The sequence below is a fragment of the Nipponia nippon genome, unplaced genomic scaffold, assembly GCF_047370975.1.
Source record: "Nipponia nippon isolate SJK-2023a ecotype South Korea unplaced genomic scaffold, ASM4737097v1 scaffold_21, whole genome shotgun sequence".
NCBI lineage: Eukaryota > Metazoa > Chordata > Aves > Pelecaniformes > Threskiornithidae > Nipponia > Nipponia nippon.
In genome coordinates, this window is record NW_028262338.1 from 335,438 (window position 1) to 354,899 (window position 19,462).

The 19,462-nt window shown below is 51.6% G+C and overlaps 1 protein-coding gene and 1 long non-coding RNA gene across 7 annotated transcripts in view; both read left to right on the forward strand.

Annotated features, from left to right (window-relative positions):
- The first annotated feature begins 1,706 nt into the window (after positions 1 to 1,706).
- Positions 1,707 to 13,114, forward strand: LOC148055499 (uncharacterized). The gene is made up of 4 exons (XR_015705285.1): positions 1,707 to 1,760; positions 4,076 to 5,170; positions 6,741 to 8,137; positions 12,227 to 13,114. It is a non-coding gene; the product is annotated as an uncharacterized LOC148055499 (long non-coding RNA).
- Positions 13,115 to 16,885: 3,771 nt separating this feature from the next.
- Positions 16,886 to 19,462, forward strand: part of NRG2 (neuregulin 2) — a 176,211-nt gene continuing 173,634 nt past the window's right edge. For 4 of the 6 annotated variants that reach the window (XM_087760042.1, XM_087760045.1, XM_087760044.1 and 1 more), the window contains exon 1: positions 16,886 to 17,791. In XM_087760042.1, the coding sequence (XP_087616168.1) occupies positions 17,362 to 17,791 (430 nt within the window). In that variant the 5' untranslated portion in view covers positions 16,886 to 17,361. The remainder of the gene's footprint in view (positions 17,792 to 19,462) is intronic. The other 2 variants (XM_087760041.1, XM_087760043.1) reach the window with 1 other exon arrangement.

Genomic DNA, 19,462 nt, shown 5'->3' on the forward strand with positions numbered 1-19,462 from the left:
GGCTTTCTTTTTCCTTCTGAAACTCTGACTTTTAATACGTCTTTTTCTTTCTGGAGTAGCTAGTGGCTTTGGGATATCCACTGGGGTTTGTCTGGCTTTCAGAGTACATGCAATGGTGACAAATTCAGGCCTCAGAAATGGATGCCTTTCCTTCCCCCATATCCAGAAGCTCTTTGGCAAGCTTCAGAGGCAGTGGTTCCTCCCAAGCAAGCACCAGCAAGCACCAGAAGCATCAGATGAGCCTGGAGATTTTGTGGTGTGGTCAGCTGGGAGCTGCTGCGATGCTGAGCTGGGAGGCCAGTTCTTTGTGCCAGAGAACATAGAGGGATGAGTTCCCCATTACCTTGGAGGAGACAGCATAGCTTTGGGGATGCAGGGTGGGACATTGCGTGAAACAAAAGGCAACACACCACAAGGACTTAAAGGCCTCCCCACCCTCAAAAAAAACCGCAAGGAAGGATCAGCACAACCCTGTATAGTGTGTGCTTTCAGCCAGATACCATGAATCAGCTAAGTGGGACTAAAAACAATTAATCCCTCATGGACAGGATGAAATCATCGCTTAGCATAAACACGTGGATTGTCAGGATGTATTGACATGGCAGCAAATGCCTGGATCTTGAGATAGGATGCTAACCCAACTGTTCCCACTCTGAGAGGACACGGCAAGTCCTCAGCTTTCAGGTGGGCTGGCTGCTGCCAGCATGGCATGGTACCAGCTTCCCACTCTCTGTGAGGTTTTGTTTATGTGGCTCTGAAAGGAAAACTTCTCCAATACTCACATAAAAAAGAGCAAACTCCAACTGTGCAGATCAACCCATACAGAACAGACAAGTGCTTAGATTAGTTACTGGATTGCAAGTAACTGATGCTGTTGAGTTTAAATGTCCCTATGGTGGAACCTCTTGCTGCATTCAGATAATTGTCTCCTGCATGCTGCGCCCACCTAGCGATGTTACTGGCTGTGGTTTTGAATCCTTGATCCTTGTGGTGGTAAGGTGCAGTCAGCACTGGCTAATGGATGTGTTCAAGGCTTATTCTAGCAGTGTAAGCTCATTGCAGAAGCTCAGGACCTGCCTTTTGGGTCCTGGGGACATATGTATGTGTGTGAGTGAATGCAGCCCTGCAGACACATAGCTGATATCCAAAGCAGTAATTTAAAAGGATGCTACATAGAACCAGGAATAGAATAATACCTACCTAGAGGAGAGCAGAGGCACTGGAGCTGTGCACACATCATTAATTTAAACACTTCCAACGACCCTCCCTCCCAATTCCAAGATAAATGGAAAAAAACATGCCCTGGAAGCTCTCGTTGATGCCCAGCCAGAGATGAGCAGGAAGGACCCAAAGGCATTTCCATAGCTCTTTCAGTGCAGGGGTCTTTGGGGAGGTGTTTGTAAATGCCTGTTCTGTTCACAGTGCTCTTGGCCGCTCTCTGGCTTGCAGGCGGTCCAGCCTCAGCACTACCACCATGGCTGTTGTCCAAGCTCATTTTGAAATCCTTCATCCCCAGCTCCTTGCAGGGCTGCCCTGGTGCTCAGGCTGAGCGAGGAATTGCCCTGGAAGCAAGTTCATGCTCTCCAGGGAGGATGGGGGCTGCTGTGCAGCTCCAGGAAGAGGGAACTGCCCTCTTCAAAGCTTCTCCTGAAGGTTAGTCCTTGTTCTTCCAGCACCAAAACTGCAAGGGAGATGAGTGTCTTGTCCTGGAAGGAATATCCATTGGGAGCCCACGGTATGCCAGAAAAGAGCTTTCCCAGGTGAGATTGTGTGTTTGGGTGGGGATGGCCAGGAGCTGGCAGCCCCTGAAAGACTGGTGCTGTCCTTTCCTCTCATGTCCTTTTCTTTGCCCCTTGGTAGGGGTCCGCCCGCCTTCTTGCCGGGGCAGGGGGCAGGGACAGATAAGGGCTAGCGGGAACCTTCTGCCTTCCTCAGGTCCCGCCCCAGGGTGGAAAGCCAAGTGGTTTCTGCAGGGTCAGGTGAGCTGCCAAAGGGTCAGAGCTGGACAAGCAGCAAATTGGCTGCAAGGAAAAGGTGAAACAGCAATCGCCTATTTTCCCAGAGCTGCACGGGACAGCAGCCAGAGGCGCTTGACCAGTTGGTGTGGCAATTCAGGCGCTGGCAGAGGGGAGCCGCGAAGCTGCATGGCAGCTCTGGCTGAAGTAGGACAGTCACAGGGGACTGCTGGGTGCCTTTGGACAAGCACAGTGCTGGGGACCTGGGTACAGAGTGGAGCTGAGAAGCTTGGGGATGGTGCTGGCAGGTGCTTGCCTTGGGGAGTAGGGTGTCCTCCTGTCTCCCAGGCTCGTCACCCCAAAACATGAGGAGGAGTTACCATCTCTCTCATTTTCTGGTGTTCCCTTTCCAGAGAGGAGAAGTACCTGCTTTCTGCCTTGTCAGAGTGGGCAGACAGTCCTAGTCTGGGGTGTGGATCAGGCTCTGAGCCCCAACAGTGAATTGCCCCCTTGCAGGACACATGCCAGAGTTGCGGTTTCTCTCCCCACTTGCTTTGCCGGAGGCTTCCTTGAATGGCACTTGCCCATGCACAGTGCCTTTCCCCACACAGTGCCCTGTGGTCAGGCTGTGCCATGGAGCTGAGGGAAGCCCGGGGGTGCCAGAGGTGCCTGGCTTGAAGCCCACAGGAAGGATCCCATTTTTGCCCCCAAAGCAATGCCAAGCTGGGCTGCTAGCTCCTTCTTAGTTGTGACAGCAGAGGAGAAAGAGAGAAATCACTGGGCAAGAAGTGAAGCAGTCGCGTCTCTTGGCAACTTTCAGCCCTGGTGCCCAGTGGTTTCTGTGTTTCTTACATTAAGCTGCCTTCCAAGAAGACTTGCACAAGTCCTGGAGCTGGGTCTGAGTTTTCATGCTAGCTCTGTGCTCGGTCTTGCTCTTTCTGAGGTAGGTGATGTGTCCCATGAGCTTGACCTTTCCCCAGAAGGCTGGACCCTCAAGTGCACATGGACCTCTAGGCACCCCGCAGCCCTCTGGGCTGAGCACAGATTCAAGCAGGGTACCTGCTGCTCCACTCAGTGCTAGTGGAGCTAGTGCTGATGCTGTTTGGCAGTCATCAGGAGAGGAATTTGGTCGGATTCCCTGAGACGGCAAGCACTGGGTTGACTGTAAACAAGTCTTTTTACATAGATGCCCCTCTGCCTGGAAGGTGGCGTGAAGAATGTGGGAGCTTTGGTCCAGAAGAATTTATAGCTTGTAACTTCTAAACTACTTGTTATGCAATCACCTACATGAGAACAACGAAGGCATCTCATTGTCAGCTGTTCACAGCAACTGGCTATGGTGGCAAACAAAGCCCTTTTGGAGGACATGAAGAGATGGTCCCTAAGTACGATTTGATGGAGTGATGGATAGCAGAAGGAGAGTTTGAAGCCATCCTTTAGGTGTTGCAGCACTGGCCTATTGCCTAGTCCTTCAGTGGCCCAGCCAGGTGGCCTGTCCCACACCTGGGAGGATGTGTCCATCGGACCCCAGTCTCTGTCTTTGCCAGGGTGATAAAGCCGTTCCATGCTCCAGTGTCTTCCCTGGGTAGAAGCCACAGCTGTCCTTCAAGGAGAAGTAAGACCTGAAGCGTGCATTGACCGTGCTGATAGATGGAGGTATGGGCCAGTTCTCCTGCAAGAGATGAGAGGGGGGCTGCCATTGATGGGAGGTGGATGTGATACCAGCCTTTAAAGGTCCATTGGTTTCTGGACCTGGAGGAAGAGAAGAGCCAACTTGGCTTCTCACTTGAAGATTCACCAAGAAGAAAACTGTCTGTGACAAAAGGGTTATCTAAGGGCAGCAGAGTCGCTTGTCATTCACAAGGTGATGGGCTTGATGTCTACCAGCCCTGAGGTGACGAAGAGGCCCAGCTCATAACTGCAGAAGTCCTGTGCACCCAACATAGGTGCTGTGACAAGGAAGAGTCAGACACAAGGTGGAGACAAGTCCTCCGTTCCTCGTCTGCAAGTAACTTCCCATGGGCAGCATTAAGAAATGTTCTATTGTGGCAGGGAAATGTTTTAAAAAAGTATCTCATTTTATTTATTAATTATTTAACGTTTGCCTTCATCTCTTTCAGCGCTGCTTTGGGGATGTTTTCTGGAGCATCGTTGTGGCCCTGGGAGCTGGTGGGATTCCTTCCTGTCCAGCTGAGACCTGGCTAGGGCTTGGAAACCTGGGATGCCTGCTCTCCGTGGTGTAGCTGGAGACTAACAGCTCAAGGATATTGTCCCATAACTTGTCTCAGTGTCTTGGGATTTTGCTGAAGGGGTGTTTAATTTAGAACCTCTTGGGCCATTAGCCAGACCTTTACCATGGAGGCAACATCTCTTTACTTTTCCCTGCAAGATGCCATGGGAAAAACTCTATAAAAGTACCATGCCTCTTGATACTCTGGTTTCCCACAGTGCAAAAGAGGCTGCAGGGTCCACCCTGGCATGGTGTCATCAAGGAAATAGCTTCACTTTTAAGAGGCAATTCCTTGGAGGGGGACAGAGTAAAAGAGTGTGGCATTTGCTGGCCTGACTCTTGCTGTAAGGGAAAGGGACATTTTTGTGCCCCAGTCATAGAGGGGTGATGGCAGCTGTCTGCCCTGGCAGCTCCCCCAGCACCTTGGGTGTGTTTGGGTCAGACATGGGCTCCAAGGATGTCTGCTGGTTGTATGCTTTTAGATCAGCAAGACCCAGCTGGGGCTGTGCAAGCCCTGCAGTGGATGGGGCAAGGAGAACGGTTGACTGAATCAGGCCAGGAGGAGGAGAAAACCACAGCAAATCCATGTCTCTCCCAAATCCTGCTGCTAGGGAGAGCAGGAATTGCCTGGAGCCAATGACAAATGCACCCGGCACACTGAGAAGTCCTTCTTCTCCCTCCCCAGGGATCATTAGGGTGGTTTCAACCTCTCACAGTGTGTCTAGATAGAGGGGCTGGTTTGTTTTTATAGTTTACAACTGAGGATATTGCTTATGGGAGTATTTTGGGAACTCATTAAAAAGAGAATGGTAGACCAGCCCTGGCATGATCGAGATAAAGTGGTGTGTAAGTGTGCAGGAAATATGAACATCCTGTCAATAATTATATTCAATTCATTGTTTTACAGCTGCTCTGTGTGGCAAATACTGTGTGGCACAGGTAGAAAGATGCAGTGCTCTGATCCCGCAAGATTTGGATGGAGCAGGTAAGAGACTGCGGTGTGTGGAGCACTCAATTTGTGTTAGAGAGGAAAAGGGTTTACAAAACAGGAGCATTTGCAAACCGGCTTTGCCAGAGAGTTGTGGGATAGTCTGCAGCCAGCACAGCAGCCACAGCCCTTGTTCTGCCAAAACCAGTGCTGGGGGCTGGAAAGGGAAGGGGTGAGGGAGACGTCCTGCACCAGGGGGTAAGGTGAGGTGGGAGACAGGGTTATTTCTGCATCTCAATAAGAAATGCCTGACAACAAATGGCTTAATAAAATAGCTGCTTTAATAAGATAGAATAAAAAGAAGGATATATAATAGCTTGAAGGACCAAAAAGGAGGAACTTCTCTCCAGGGAGGGGATATGCACACCACCACGGGAAAATCCACCCTGGGTCCATCCAATGCTGCACGAACACAAGGTGCCCCGCATCTGAAGGGCGTAGGACTTACTTGCTCTTGTAATTTCTCTTTTTCCTCTGCCTAATTAAAACAGCTATTTTATTAAGCTATTTGCTGTCGGGCCTGTCTCACTGAGACCAGAGAGAGCCTGCACCACCTTCCCCCAGCCCAGACCTGCCTCAGGAAGAAGCAGGGAGTGTCCCTGAGGAAGGGGGTGTGCGAGGGGCTTGGCGGGGGGGTTGTGAAGGACTGCTCCTGCCAGGTCAGGGCCATGGCTCCCTGTGGGCTCTGGCTCCTGCCGGCTCTCCAGCTGTCCCCAGCCAGCTGCGGGGGCCCTGCTCTGGAGGGGCTCTGGGAGCCTCAGGTCCTCACTGCTTCCCCGCATGGAGAAGTCATGACTCCTGCAAGGGGAACAGGCAGGGGTTAAGCACTGCATGTTGTGTCACAGGCAGCCAGCATCTCCCCCTCCAGTTAGGGGTTGAGACATAGCCCTGCCAGATTAGTTAGAGCTCATATATCCCAGAGTCACAGGGTCCTAAAAGGGGTAATGGAACGGGAGCCCTGGGATGCTCCTGGCCAGTGTCTGCTTGCACCATGACTGTTGCCAGCACTAGGTCAGGATGGCCATGACCTCATTGGGCTTAGCCTCGTTAACCCCCAGCAATGGAGGACGCCTGCCCCCATGCTGTGCTCTCTCCTAGGAATACACCACCTCATGGGAAAGAAAAATCATCTGGATGATCTAAGCATCCCAAACTGCACTGTAGGGCCATTGCCCCTTGTGACATGCCCCACCAAGGAGAGTTTGGCTCTGTTGCCTTTGTACAGACCCTCTGGGTAGTTTTTAGCCACCATTAATTCAGCCCTTAGCCTCCTCTTGGCCAGACTAAATGAGACTGCCTCCCTTCATCCCTCCTCTTAGTCCCTGTCCCCCCAACCCAACGAGTGTGTATGTGTGATCCCTTATTACCACCATTTCACGAGAGGACAGAGCAGGCAGTAACGGTATCCTTTGGGCCAGGTAAGTGGTGATGATGTCTGTACCCCATTACTCCTGTAGTGAGCAGAGACTCCCACTGAAGCCTCTGTCTTGGCAGAGCTGGCCTGACAGCCTTCCCAGATGATGAATTTTGGATGAGGAAATACAAATTGTTGTCCCTGACTTTGCAGGGTTAATCTCAGTGCAGATGCATGTGGTGCTGCTGCTTGTGTCCTCAGCTGCAGCCAGGACTTGCACGGCAAAGGGCTGAGGAGGGAGCTACAGACCGGGAAAGATGCACGGCCATCACTACACAGATACGTTGGGGAAAGTCGTGAAGTGTCTGTGGAGGGAGGATCCAGCGGGCGCACGTGCGTGCCCACTGATCACACTAGCGAGATGCAGCAGATGAGCTGCCTTGCTCTATTTGTAGCCTCCCACTGCTGTTGAACAGACTTTGCAGGGAGGAGAGGGAGCTGAAAATGGAGCTGAAAATTGAAACTTGAGGCTCAGATGCTTGGAGGAGCTTAGGAGCCCAATTCAACCCATCACTCCCCAGGGAAGCAGGAGCTCATGTGTCTCCTGGGCCCTGCGTTTTGCTCTCAAGCTCAGCACGGAGTGAGACTTCCACGGTCCACCTTGGAGCAAAAATAATTTGCATTAACTCATTGAGAAAAGAAGACATAAGGACACAATCAAACTGCAAAGTACAGGAATACAGTGTGATATGAAGCAAGGAAAGAAAGAAGGAGGAGAAGAAAAAACAACTTGGTCTTTATTTTTTCATTTGTATCCCTTTAACTGGCTGAAGAAGTGCTGGGTTGAGGACAGTGGCAGTGTCATGGTGTGCCCCCTGTGGGTAGGATCCAGCCTCCCTGCATGGGCATCACAGCAGGGAGGTTGCGTTCAGGTCCTTACTACCTAAAAGGCTGATGCCCTTGGAGGGCTGGTCCCAGGTGGTTCCAGCCTGGCCTGCCAGCAGGTACAGGACAAGAGGCTGGTGTACAGGGAACCACTGAAACCTGTCCTGCAGGGAGGAGCTGCAGCTGGGAAGCTAACAGAGGAGCTGACAAACAATTCATAGGGCAGGAAGAGAGTCCAAGGACCTGTCTGCGCCAAGGGATGTGAGATCACTTAGATTCATCCACAGGCATGAGTAAAAATGCCAGAGTGCTGGTTAGTGAAAAAGCAGAGGCAACAGATAACTAAGCCAGGGCAGACATGCTTGCAGCAGCTGTCTTGGGACAGAGCCTTCATCCCCACACCAATCTGCTTGACATTGCATCAACCGAACTGCACGCCAGGCTGCAAGAGTGCTGGGAAGGACCCAGGACGTCCGGCAGCCCTCCTCCTGCAATGACTCTGCTCCATCTGTGCACTCACAGCCTGTGCCCAGGCCCAGGCTGTGGGTGTTGTCCTGCCCTGGGTGTTGTCTTCGGCGGGTGTAGGATCTTCCTGGGAAAGTGCGTGCTGAAAAGGAGTCACGAGGGGAACATCCAGGTCCCATCTCCAGGTTTTCCTGCCCCTTACATGCAGAAGCCTGTGCTCTCCTGCTCCCAGCTCTCCTTGCAAAGGGCAAGATGGCAAGGTGAGGGAAGAGGATCCAACACCCCTTCGATCCTCCTGGCTTCCTGCCAAAACTGCTAATTAAACAGCTAGTTTCATCAAGTGATTTTTCTGACGTGAAAACTTTTCCATAAGGAACTGGTCCCAAATCCACCAACTCAGTTCATATTTATTTTAAATCTAAGCTTTATATCATGTAATTTCCTCCAGGGCTTGATTATCTTCTCAGTAAAAGCACTGTTGTTCTGATTTGTGAGACCTATATTTAGTCTCACCGTAAGGTCTCTGCACCTCTCAGTACAGGGCTTAGATGCTGCCACCTCAGCTCCTGGCCTTTGCTATTTACTGGAATCCATCAAACAAGTTACCACTTCTGTCATATCAAGGGCATTCTCCAGCCACGGGGTGCCTGCCAGCATCAACTTGTTGCAGAAATGGTCTCCTGAATCTCAGAAGTCATTTGGAGAAGGTCTCTTGTCTAAACAGTGGCAGACAATATTCAAACAGAGAATCAAGGGCAAAAATAGACAAGGAGCCTTGTCTGTCTCTATTATTGTGGTGGCACCTCAAGTGCTCCTTCTCTGTGCTTCCTACACATGTAATAAGGTATATACCCACTCAGCATATTTTTGCATCAAAATACATGAAACAGGCAGAAATGGAAGGGGGAAACATTTTCCTGAGTCTGCAGACAGCCCTTAGCACTCAGCCAGAGGATCTGAGCAGCCCAATTCACCTCAATGACAGGCATATTTTGCAGTGCAGAAAGCTGTTGCTTTCATGGAAATGCTTTCATCAGCTTTTCACTGCATGCACGTACCACCCTCCCCCCCCCCCCCCCTTCCCCCAGTTTCACACTTGCTGGCATTGTCCCATGGCCATCACCTTCATTTGTCACACCCCTTAGCCAGCACCCCAATTTCTGCAATGCGCTGCCCATACAAAGCTCTCAGGTGTCCTGAAGCAGGGAGGAGAGGTGCTGAATAACTTTTATAACATGAAACCTCTGCATTAACTGGATTAACTGCCACCTTGAATTCATGAGAAGCCTCGCTCATCGTGCTTGGCTGATGCTATGGTAGCACAGAGTTTCTAATCTGTGGTGAGATGCAGTTGCCGTGAAGAATTTGGGGTGTCATTATGAGCTTAAAGAGCAATATTAAAGGAAGTTGCCACCCATGCTGGGCCTGGCTTCTCTCATGCCAGCATGCCAGGTGGCCCTTTGTGCATGGTGTTGTGTCTCTGGCAGGAGCCTGGTGTGACAGATTTTTCATCACTGTTGTCATACACTGCTTGTTGGTCAAAAAATGGTGGTTTCAGGTTGAGCAAAACCCATGTGTATGCTCCCCTAGTTGATATTGTTATTTTTCAATGAAAAATCGGGGTGGAGGTAGAGGTGCTCTGGGCAGAACTGGTGGGGCTGTACATGGAGAGTTTCTCTTGTCAATACACGGTGCTGCTTCAGAGAGAGGGTTCCCTGCTGTCATACAACCCTCCAAGCTGCTTCGTCTGCTTTCAGAGCAAAAATTTAAACAAGTGTTGTTTGAAATGCCACCTCCAAAAGCAGGGGCTGAACTGATTTTGAATCCACGAGAAACAATCTCGCAGCAGATGACCTGGAGCCTCCTCCCGACCTAAAATGCTAAAGCTTAGGACAGACTTTATCACTGTGACAGCACCCATTTCTCAGTTTTGCATCCATGCCCTCTAGAGATGCATCGTTCACTCTCTTGACAAGCAGCGTCACTAGAGAAGGCAAAACTGTATTGATGCTTTTATGACCAGCACCGTTTTTTACCTTTGCAATGGTATATCATACCATGGGTTTGTCTGGCAATAGCTGGCTGCTTCAACTCTTGCATTTTTCATGGTGATTTGGAGATGTTGCTCTTCATTTTTCTTCTTCACAATGCTTCTTTATAGTTGTTTCAAATAGAGGCTCTCCTGGCTCAGGATGTACACGTAGCAACACATAACTGGTACGGACTTTATCTAAGAAGGGAACTCAGAGGGGCACGGACATACCTGATGCACTGGCACAACTGTAATAGTTGTTTAATACACAGGGGGGTGTAAGAAGCTTATGCAGAGAGAAGGGAAGAGAGCGAGAAAAATCAGAGTGGCTGGCAGAGAAATCCAGTCTTGGGGGAGAGTCTCTGGCATGGAAGGGTCTCTCACTGGTGGCCTGGAGACTGGGGGCTGCAGTGCCCAGGAGCTGAAGATATACCCTCATGCAGGGAGCATTGCCCCCACCAGTGCCATTTTGCACCCGTGTTATCTTTCTGATGACACATCACAGTGCCTGGCCAACACTGTCCTTCTGGGGGATAAGAAATGTTGCCTTGCTGATGATCAGCTTCCTGCTGGTGTCTGTGTCTGCTGGTCTCATGAGAGGAGTCCTCGGGCCCCGAGCAGGGTGGGCAGTGATGACAGAGCAATTGCTCTTCAGTGGCAGGCTCCCCTCTGTCTCCTACACCCTGAGTGGTGTGAAACCCTCCCAAAGCTGGAGCTGCTGATAAATGTACTGGATGCAGATGTATGTATCTAAGAAACAGAGTGTGTGAGAGGCACAGTGAGCCAAGGCTGTACAGGCATGCCATCAGAATGGTCAATGTGCAAAATTTGGGTACTAAGGCATGGACTGAAACATCTGATTGGAAGGCTGGGAGGAAAAACGGAAAGCTGAATTGTTTATATATTTTGTTTTCATTCATCATTCCTGCTCGTGTGGGTGGACAAGGAGTGAATGAGTTTCTTGGGGAGGGCAGCAAATAAGAGGCACACATTTCCGCAAAAGATGAGTGGCTTTTTTTCTTCGTTGTGCCTAGGTTAATATGCCACAGAGGGGCTGGAGAGAACCCTAATAGCTTTTCTGCCATGTGAAAGAAACCACTTAGCTCTTGATTTTTCTTCCCTTTGATTGCCATGTACCAAGACAGAAACGGTTTTTCAGGATGGGTTTCATCCCTCTAGTAAAGCACTGGTTTGTCTCCCAACAGCAAATGTGCCCAACTTCTTTTCTTTGTACTGTTGAGCATCTCACAGAAAGACAGTAGGACAGTGCTCTTACAGCTCAGGGAAGGAGGGGTAGCTGGATCAGGCCTCCATGCCGTGATGGTCTTTTTCTGGGAGAGGCAGCACTAATGCCTACAGCTACATCCCTCAGGTCTGCCTTCCCCTGCTGGCACTGGTCCAGAAGGTGACATTAATAGGCAGGAGATATGGGAACACAGCGGGGCAGGGGTAAGCTGAGGCAACCACTGAAACCATGACAGTATTGCTGGTGGAGAACTCCTGAGGTGGGTCTTGGTTTCCTTTACTGCAGCCATGCTGCTAGCTGGAGCCTTTGACAGGCCAGTGGAATAGGAGACTTCGGAGGTCTCTCTCCATCCCAGACCTTACCTATCTGGAAGGACTGCAAGATATGGTTTATTTTGACCATGGTCTTGCTTAGACAATTTCCAAACTGGAGTCTCAAGCTGGGTGCTGGGCTTTGCTTTTCCAATATAATTTCTGAGTTCATCATTTATCGTCTGCCTTTCTCGTTTCACCCGAGACTGTGGCAGTGTCTCCCTGGTGCCAGGAGTCTGGTGTGTCCTGGCAAAGGGCTGGCTCCTGCCCTGCGTGGCAGGTACTGATGCTCTCCATGGGCTATGTGCCCTCTGTTGCTGGACAGCACCAAGCTGAAAGAGCCGAATCTTTGCAGAGAAGACACTGAGGTGGTAAGAAAAATGCCTGCACTGGATTTGCTGGTGTTCGGGCATGTTTCTAAGTCTTTGTAAAACACCTGACAGTCGCAGGGAAGAAATGTGTCACAGGGAAGGAAAACTACATTTCCTTGGCTAGGGTGGGTGTCTCCTGAGACTGCCATCTTCACACCAGCAGGGCTCCAGGGTCACTGCAGGGAACCAGGATAGACCTCGTGCTGGGGAGGGCTGGGGGAGATGGAGGGACATGCTTGTGATGCACGCATGCTTCTGAGGCTTGCTCAAAGCAGGGAAGAGCTTAGCACAGCCCCATGCTGAATAACACTAGCCCATCCAGAATATCCTGGGGTGGAAAGGGAGATGCTCTGTTCCTCATTATACCAAAAGCCCCATTTCTTTGACAGGACTTACCCACATGGGATCTGCAGGAACGTGTCTTCAGCTAACGTGGAGGAGGCTGAGGATCTGCAACCTGTGGAAGATGCTGAAGATGTGCAACCCGCCTGCCTGTGCTGTTGGGGATCAATGCCTCTTCTTGCAGAAGAGCTGCAGCGTTTCCTGAGGTGGGGAGAGACACTGGGACACTGCCTTTTGTGGCATCCGTCACCAGGCAGGGCTTTTTATGCCAAGAGCTACCTTGGCAGAGGGAAAGAGAGACCTGAGAAGTGCTTTGTTTTGCAGGCATCTCTGGGAAACTGCAGGAGCAAAATTAAAAGGTGAATGAGAAACCAGCCCCCACAGCAGCTGTCTGAGGGGTAAAGGCCTCTGGCAGTGCTGCTGAGTTCTTGGGGTCTTCCAGGCAGGGTGGAATCTGGGCTGAGCTCAGATGCTCCATCTCCCTTTCAGGGTGGCAAATATGATGGGTTTTCACAGCAGGGAGGTAGGGGAGAGATGGGCTTTGGAGAAATTAAAGCAGCCAGGGGATGAAACAGTTGTTTTCTGAAATAATTGCTCTTCATGAGGGATCCTGGCTTGTGCCTGAATGCAGAATGAACCGATTCTGCTGGCTGACAAAGGGAAAATATGGAAGATAAAGAAATAAAATCCCAGAAGGAAAGAGGTATGGATGGGTCAGAGACATAAACGTTCAAGAACTGTTGCATTGAGATGGTTTGGTACAGAAAGATTGATGACAAACTGTCGTGGTTTAACCCCAGCCAGCAACTATGAACCACACAGCCGCTCACTCACTCCCCCCCAGTGGGGTGGGGGAGAGAATTGGAAGGGTGAAAGTCAGACAACTCCTGGGTTGAGATAAGAACAGTTTAATAATTGAAGTAAAATAAAATAGAATGATAGTAGTAGTGGTAGTAATAATAATAATAATAATAATAATAATAATAATAATAATAATAATAATAATAATAATAATAATAATAATATAATACAATAATAATGTACAAAGCAAGTGATATACGACACAATTGCTCACCACCCCCTGACTGATGCCCAGCCTGTTCCCGAGCAGCAATCCCTTCCCCCCCCGGCCAACTCGCCCCAGTTATATACTGAGCATGACGTCATATGGTGTGGAATAGCCCTGTGGCCAATGTGGGTCAGGCCCCCTGGCTGTGCCCCCTCCCAGCTTCTTGTACGCCATGCAGAGCATGGGAAGCTGAAAAGTCCTTGACTGGTGTAAGCACTACTTAGCAACAACTAAAACATCAGTGTGTTATCAATATTATTCTCATACTAAATCCAAAACACAGCACTATACCAGCTACTAAGAAGAAAATTAACTCTATCCCAGCTGAAACCAGGACACAAACACAAAGCCTCTTTACTGAAAGGCGCAGTGGATTTTGCAGAAGAGAGAAGAAGCTGGGAAGTATTTAAATTTGCCACAATTTTGACCATCCTTAAACAGGGTGAAATTTGAAAATATGTGTCAGTCTTGAGACTAAGCAAGGGTGATGTCAACTAATAACCATGGTGACAAAGCTGGAGAAAACTCTTTCTGAGAGACATTGAGTAGCAGAAGAGGCCCCAAAGTTGTGATAGTTGGTGATGCAGACACAGTGAAATGGAGATAGGGTTCCCTACCCTCAGGAACAGACATGGGAGCTGCAGAAAATGCATCTACAAGCAAAAGGCAAGATTTAAAAAGTACTATTTGGCAAATTGGCTTTGGAGCCCAAAAGTTTTTATCCGTCTCCCTGAGCAGATAAAACCAATGCAAGTCCCTGACCTACAACAAGGCACAACCCTTGAGCCCCAGCACACTTGCTCCTCTGAGCTCCTTCTAGGAAGCTTTGAAAAGAGCATTGTAGCCAGGAGGCCACATGGTGATGCATTGTACAGCCCAGAAGCAGAGAAAGACCCTGTGCAGATCACTGCCTAAGCCACCAGGCAATGCAAAGCCTCGGGGGAGATGTTAGACTCAGTATCATCAGTCCATGGGCAGGCTAGAAGTAAGCCATCACTCTAACCGTGCACCTTCCTATCAGCAAAACCACACCACCTCCTGCCTGGCTTTGCTGCCCTCAGTGGATAATGGTCAGCCTTGTCCCTGCACACTGTGGGCCGTCTCCCTGTGCATCCCCAGCATCCCTCCGGGACAAATGCCCTCCAGCCCTGGGGGAGGAATTAGGACCTTCTCCCTCCAGCTGTCCCTTTGGGACCTGTAGCAAACTCAAGTGTGACTTGCAGGTGAGGATCAGCCATCTGATACCAGCACACTGAAGGAGTCTTTTGGCTCCTTGCTGGTCTTCACCCTAATAAACAGAACCTCTGATAGAGCCCACAAAACCCGCTGTATGGGTTGAGGGAAGGGATCCCTCCCCTCTGTGTGGCATTTGGAAATCCCAGCTGGAGGCTGGGTTGAGATTGGGACTTTCCAGCACTAGAAAGACATTGACAGCCTGTAATGAGAGCATCAGAGGTTGGGGGCTGGAGATCAGGAGGTATGAGAAGAGTCTCAGTGAGGTGGCTTTGTTCAGCCTGGAGAAGAGATCTTGGTGCTGCCAGCAGCTGCCTGGGAGTGGTGGTAGAGGGGCAGAGCCTCTCAGATGGAGGGGGACAAGAGGCAACAGGCACAAGCTGGAACACAGGAAATTTCCATTAGAGATAAGGAAAAGCTTTTTTCACCATGAAGGTGGTCAAAACTGGAACAGGTTCACCAGGGAAGTTCAAGCCTGAGCTAGGCATGACCCAGAGTGACCTACCCTAGCTGGCCCTGCTGTGAGACCTCCTGAGGTCCCTGCCAACCTCAGTTATCTTGTTATTCTGTGAATGAGGGTGAAGTCTTTGCGAGGCAATTGAGAGATGTTTTTAGAAGTATATGTTATTTAGGCTCTATTCCCTCAAAACCCGTGTTCATATTGGGCTGATGAATGTACCCAGAGCCTTGCCTTATTCATTTAATATGTCAAAATGCCCAAGCACCTACAGAAAGGGTGATTTTCTATTTATATGGGAGAAGCAGCAGGGAAGGGGTGAAAGGATTTAGTCCTAAACCGTTTCCCAAATGATAATAGAAATGCAAGCACCTCTGGCAATGAAGACTAGCTGTCTTCGCAACAGCTAGGCTGAACAGCGGGAAAAATACTGCTAAAAGGAGATGTGGCCAGTGCCCTTTTATGAGGCCAAGTGTCCTGACTCCAAAATGCCCCAGAGACAGAGAAAAACCTCCCTTTTCAAAATTGCCCCAGAGGCCTCAACAGGTATCTTGTGCTGAATTTCTCCCAGCAGTTGAACTACTGTGGTCCCACTGGAATTTCAACCTGCAAACAGGGAGAAGACAAGGATTAGCAACTCAAATGCCCGGGCATTGAACCATCTTTTCTGGGGAGGGGCAGGATAGAGCAGGAGAGCTCCAGATCAAGTTATGCTATCGGATATCTCCTTCCTTCTCAGGCAGAATCTGTGTTGCTGTCTGAACAAAATATTAGGGAAAGGGGAATTTCCACAGAGATTTGTGTCAAAAGCAGAGAGAAGTCAGGTGGTTTCCCTGCTCCTCCAAGCAGCTTCCTGAATCCAAAATACTCTCCTTCCCTCTGCTGTGGCAAACACTTCTGGTCCCCTCTGCCTGTGTTCCTTTGCAGTTTTGCACTGTCACCAAACAAGGGAAAAGAGAAAGCTTTCAGAAACATCTGAAAACAGAAAGCCACAGAGAATCACAGTTAGCAAGAGAAAATGCATGCAAGAAATGCTCCCCAAGCCCTGCTGTTAACACACTGCGCTGCTTCTGATGCATCACGGTCCCACAATGGCAGAGCTATTCAGAGAGCTGTTAGCCTCCCCGGAGAGGGGGAAAAGCAGCAGCTGTCTTGGCTGGTGGTGCGAAGCTGTGGCCTCTCCATGGCTGCAGAGCTCTGGGTGTGTGTGCTGGGGCTGGGCCATCGTGTGCCAGCAGAGGGACAACGCTGGCTCCTGCCCTGGGCAGCAGAGCCAGGACAACATGAGGAAAGGCAGCGCTCAGTGCCTGTGCTGAGCACAGCAGCTCTGCTCCCTTCCCATTTTTCCTGATGGTTCTGGCTGCACCATGTTAAATGGCGAGCAAACCTCCATCCTGCTATCTGTGCTCCTCTGCTCTCACTGATGTGCTCAAAGACCTGGCTGTTGTCATCGTTTTGGGGTGTGCTAAGGGACTCCCTTGAGGTTGTAAAGCCACTGGGGCGGGGGCTGTCTCTCCAATGCAGTGCAAGCAGGGCTGTGCATCCCTGTTACAGGGTGTGCCCCGACCCGTTGCCTCAGACAAAGCTGAGCCCAGCCTTCCTGCCTCCAGGTCACCTCCATCATGGTGGGACCATGGCTGGTCCCCTTCAATGCAGAATCTAGTGTAACAATAAATATGAAATCCTCTGCTGCTAATTTAGCATCTCAGCTCCCTTCCACACTGTAGCATCTGGGCAGTGGGGCTTTGGGAGTACAGATGCTTCAGGATCAGCTTGGAAAATAAACCCATAAGCCATATTTTGGAGATTAAACTGACTCCTCCTGGAAACCACTGCAGGGGAAGAGCACTTGTTTATTAAAAAGAGGCAGCAGGGATCAAGGCATGAAAGGAGGCTTTGTTTCCTCAGCTCTTACCTTACTCCATTTGTCTCTACGGTAATGCCTTTTCTTCAGGTGTGCAGGGAATCTCAGGCACAAATCTCCCAGCTCCAAAAAAACACCGGGCAAAGAGGAACCCCCTGGCTCCTGGGCCCTGCACATCACGGAAGCCCCGTGCCGCCTGCAGCCGCCCCCAAATGAGCGCATCTTTGGTGGCATCTTGGGGGGGGGGGGGGAAGGTTTGCGAACGCTGGGGGGCTTGGCAAGGGGCTGCCTCCATGGAGACAACACGATCTGGCTCCATCCCCGGGCAGCCCCCCTCCCCAGGCCCTGCAGGAGCGAGAGATGCAGGGATCCCCTCTGCTGCAGCGGGCATCCCCGGCGGGGGGGCTGTGAGACCATCCCACCTCCTTCGCTCGGAGGAGGATCCACGCGGCTCCGCGCCACGCCGCGCCGCGCCGCTCCGCCCCGCCGCGCCCGCCGCGCCGCAGCCCCGCAGCCCGGCCGCCGCAGGGCCGGCGGGGAGCGAGCGGTAGCCGGCGGCATGAGGCGCGACCCGGCGCCCGGCTTCTCCATGCTGCTCTTCGGCGTTTCTCTCGCCTGCTACTCGCCCAGCCTTAAGTCGGTGCAGGACCAGGCGTACACGGCGGCCGTGGTGCTGGAGGGCAAGGTGCAGTCCGTGAGCCCCCCCGCCGGCGGCGGCAATGACAGCCGAGGAGCCGCCGGTCCCGCCGGGGGGGTCTTGGTCAAGGTGCTCGACCTGTGGCCCCTCAACAGCGGCGGGCTGCAGCGGGAGCAGCTCATCAGCGTGGGCTCCAAGGCGCCCTGCTTTAAAGTGAAGCGCAACCACCGCTACATCTTCTTCCTGGAGCCCACCGAGGAGCCGCTCGTCTTCCGCACCGCCTTCGCCCCGCTCGATACCAGCGGCAAGAACCTCAAGCGGGACGTGGCGCGGATCCTCTGCGCCGACTGCGGTACGGGCCGCGCCGCGGAGGCGGGGGGCGGCGGCCGGGGGGGCGCCGGGACCGGCGGCGGGGGGCGATGGTGGAGCGGCGGCGGGGAGCGCTGGCCCGCGGCCCGGGCAGCCGCGGGGCGACAGGTCCGTACCGCCGGGGCTGGGGGGTGCCCGGCGATCGCCCTCCCCCCCGCCGGGCCCCGGGGTCCCCGCTCGCCCGGCTCAAGGTCCCGGCCTGCCCCGGCCCCCCGGCGCCGTGCCAGCAGCGCAGCCCCGAGCCCCGGTGCGGGGCGGGGGGGGAAGGGCCCGCAGCCCGGCTGCCGGTGCGGCCGGGGCCGCTGGCTTTCCGGCGGCAGCGCGCTGGAGGTCTCGGCGCTTTTCCAGTGCCCCCCGCCTCGCGTGCCGCTTCCCTCGGTTCGCCTTGGTGATGGCGGGTAGCCACCGGCTGGGAGAGCCGCAACCGGCATGCGGTGGTGGCTCCATTAACTCTGTGCGCACTGGTGCTGCCTGATGCGTTCCTCTCTCCCGGCATGTTTACTGGTGCGGAGAGAGGCTCTTTTCCGGGGGGGTTGCGGGGCCTGGGGCCGATGCTGGCGCTCCAGGTGTGCCCTAAGTGCCGGGAAGTTTTGCCTTCTTCAAAATAACGGCCTCACGTTGTGAAGTTGGTTTTCTTTTGTTCGTTCAGCTCATTTAGATCTCTCCTGTCAATGCACTCGTGCTGTGTTCCATGCATGCTGTGTGCTGATCCTCCACCACCTTTGTAAACACGGTTATGAAATTACTTCGATGGGGAAGCGCCTGCCGGAGCGTCAGTCCTTTTGTGCTTGGATTTTCCTTGCTGTCCTCCAGCAGGACGAATACCTGCGATGGGCTGGGCAGCGGGGGACCAGGCGAAGACAATGACTGCATTTTCCCAGGGTTACGATCTGAGCTTACAAAAATGCGAGGCCGGCCCTTTGTCCAGCTTGAATGCTGAGATACTGTGTCACAAAATCTGGAGAAGGCCGGTGTTAACCCGGAGAGCTCCAAGCGCTGTGCTGTGCCATCAGAAATAGATTTGAATCTTTCATGTTTGGTGGGTTACGAGGATATGCAGGGCATGTCTCCAGGGAATCCAGGTTCCCCACTCAATGACAGTGCGCTGTACTTCCTCATTAGGTTAATTGGCCTTTTGCCTCATTAAAAGCAAGGTGCCTTGTCAAGGTATACTTAGCTCTGTAATAAATGTTGTTGTTATTTTGTTATTAGCTAGGTGTTTCTGGGGCAAATGCTTTGCCATTCAGGACTGCTGACCCCAGATTTTGAAAGCCGGACCTGTCTCTTTTTTTAGTTATCCAAAAGATAAATTTAGAAGATTGTGTTTCCTGAGAGAAAGCTGGGACCTTGCATATCATAATATGTTGTTGAGGAAAATGGGCTAGGACTGCATACGAGAAAACTAATTTGGGAGACACTAATTTCATGTGCATCTGTATGTGGGCCATCGTGGACATAGAGGATTTAGTGAAATAGCTGTTGCAGAGTTAAGAGGAAGGTAAATGGGGGAATTTCTTGGGACTGTGGTCTCATCATCAGGCAAAAGCACAGCAAAAGGTACGTGGCTTTTATTTTTTTTTAAAGCAAGTAGGATTCCAAACTTGCGCATCTTTGAGCAGCAGCGTATGACTTTAAGACAAATGGAGGCTGCTCC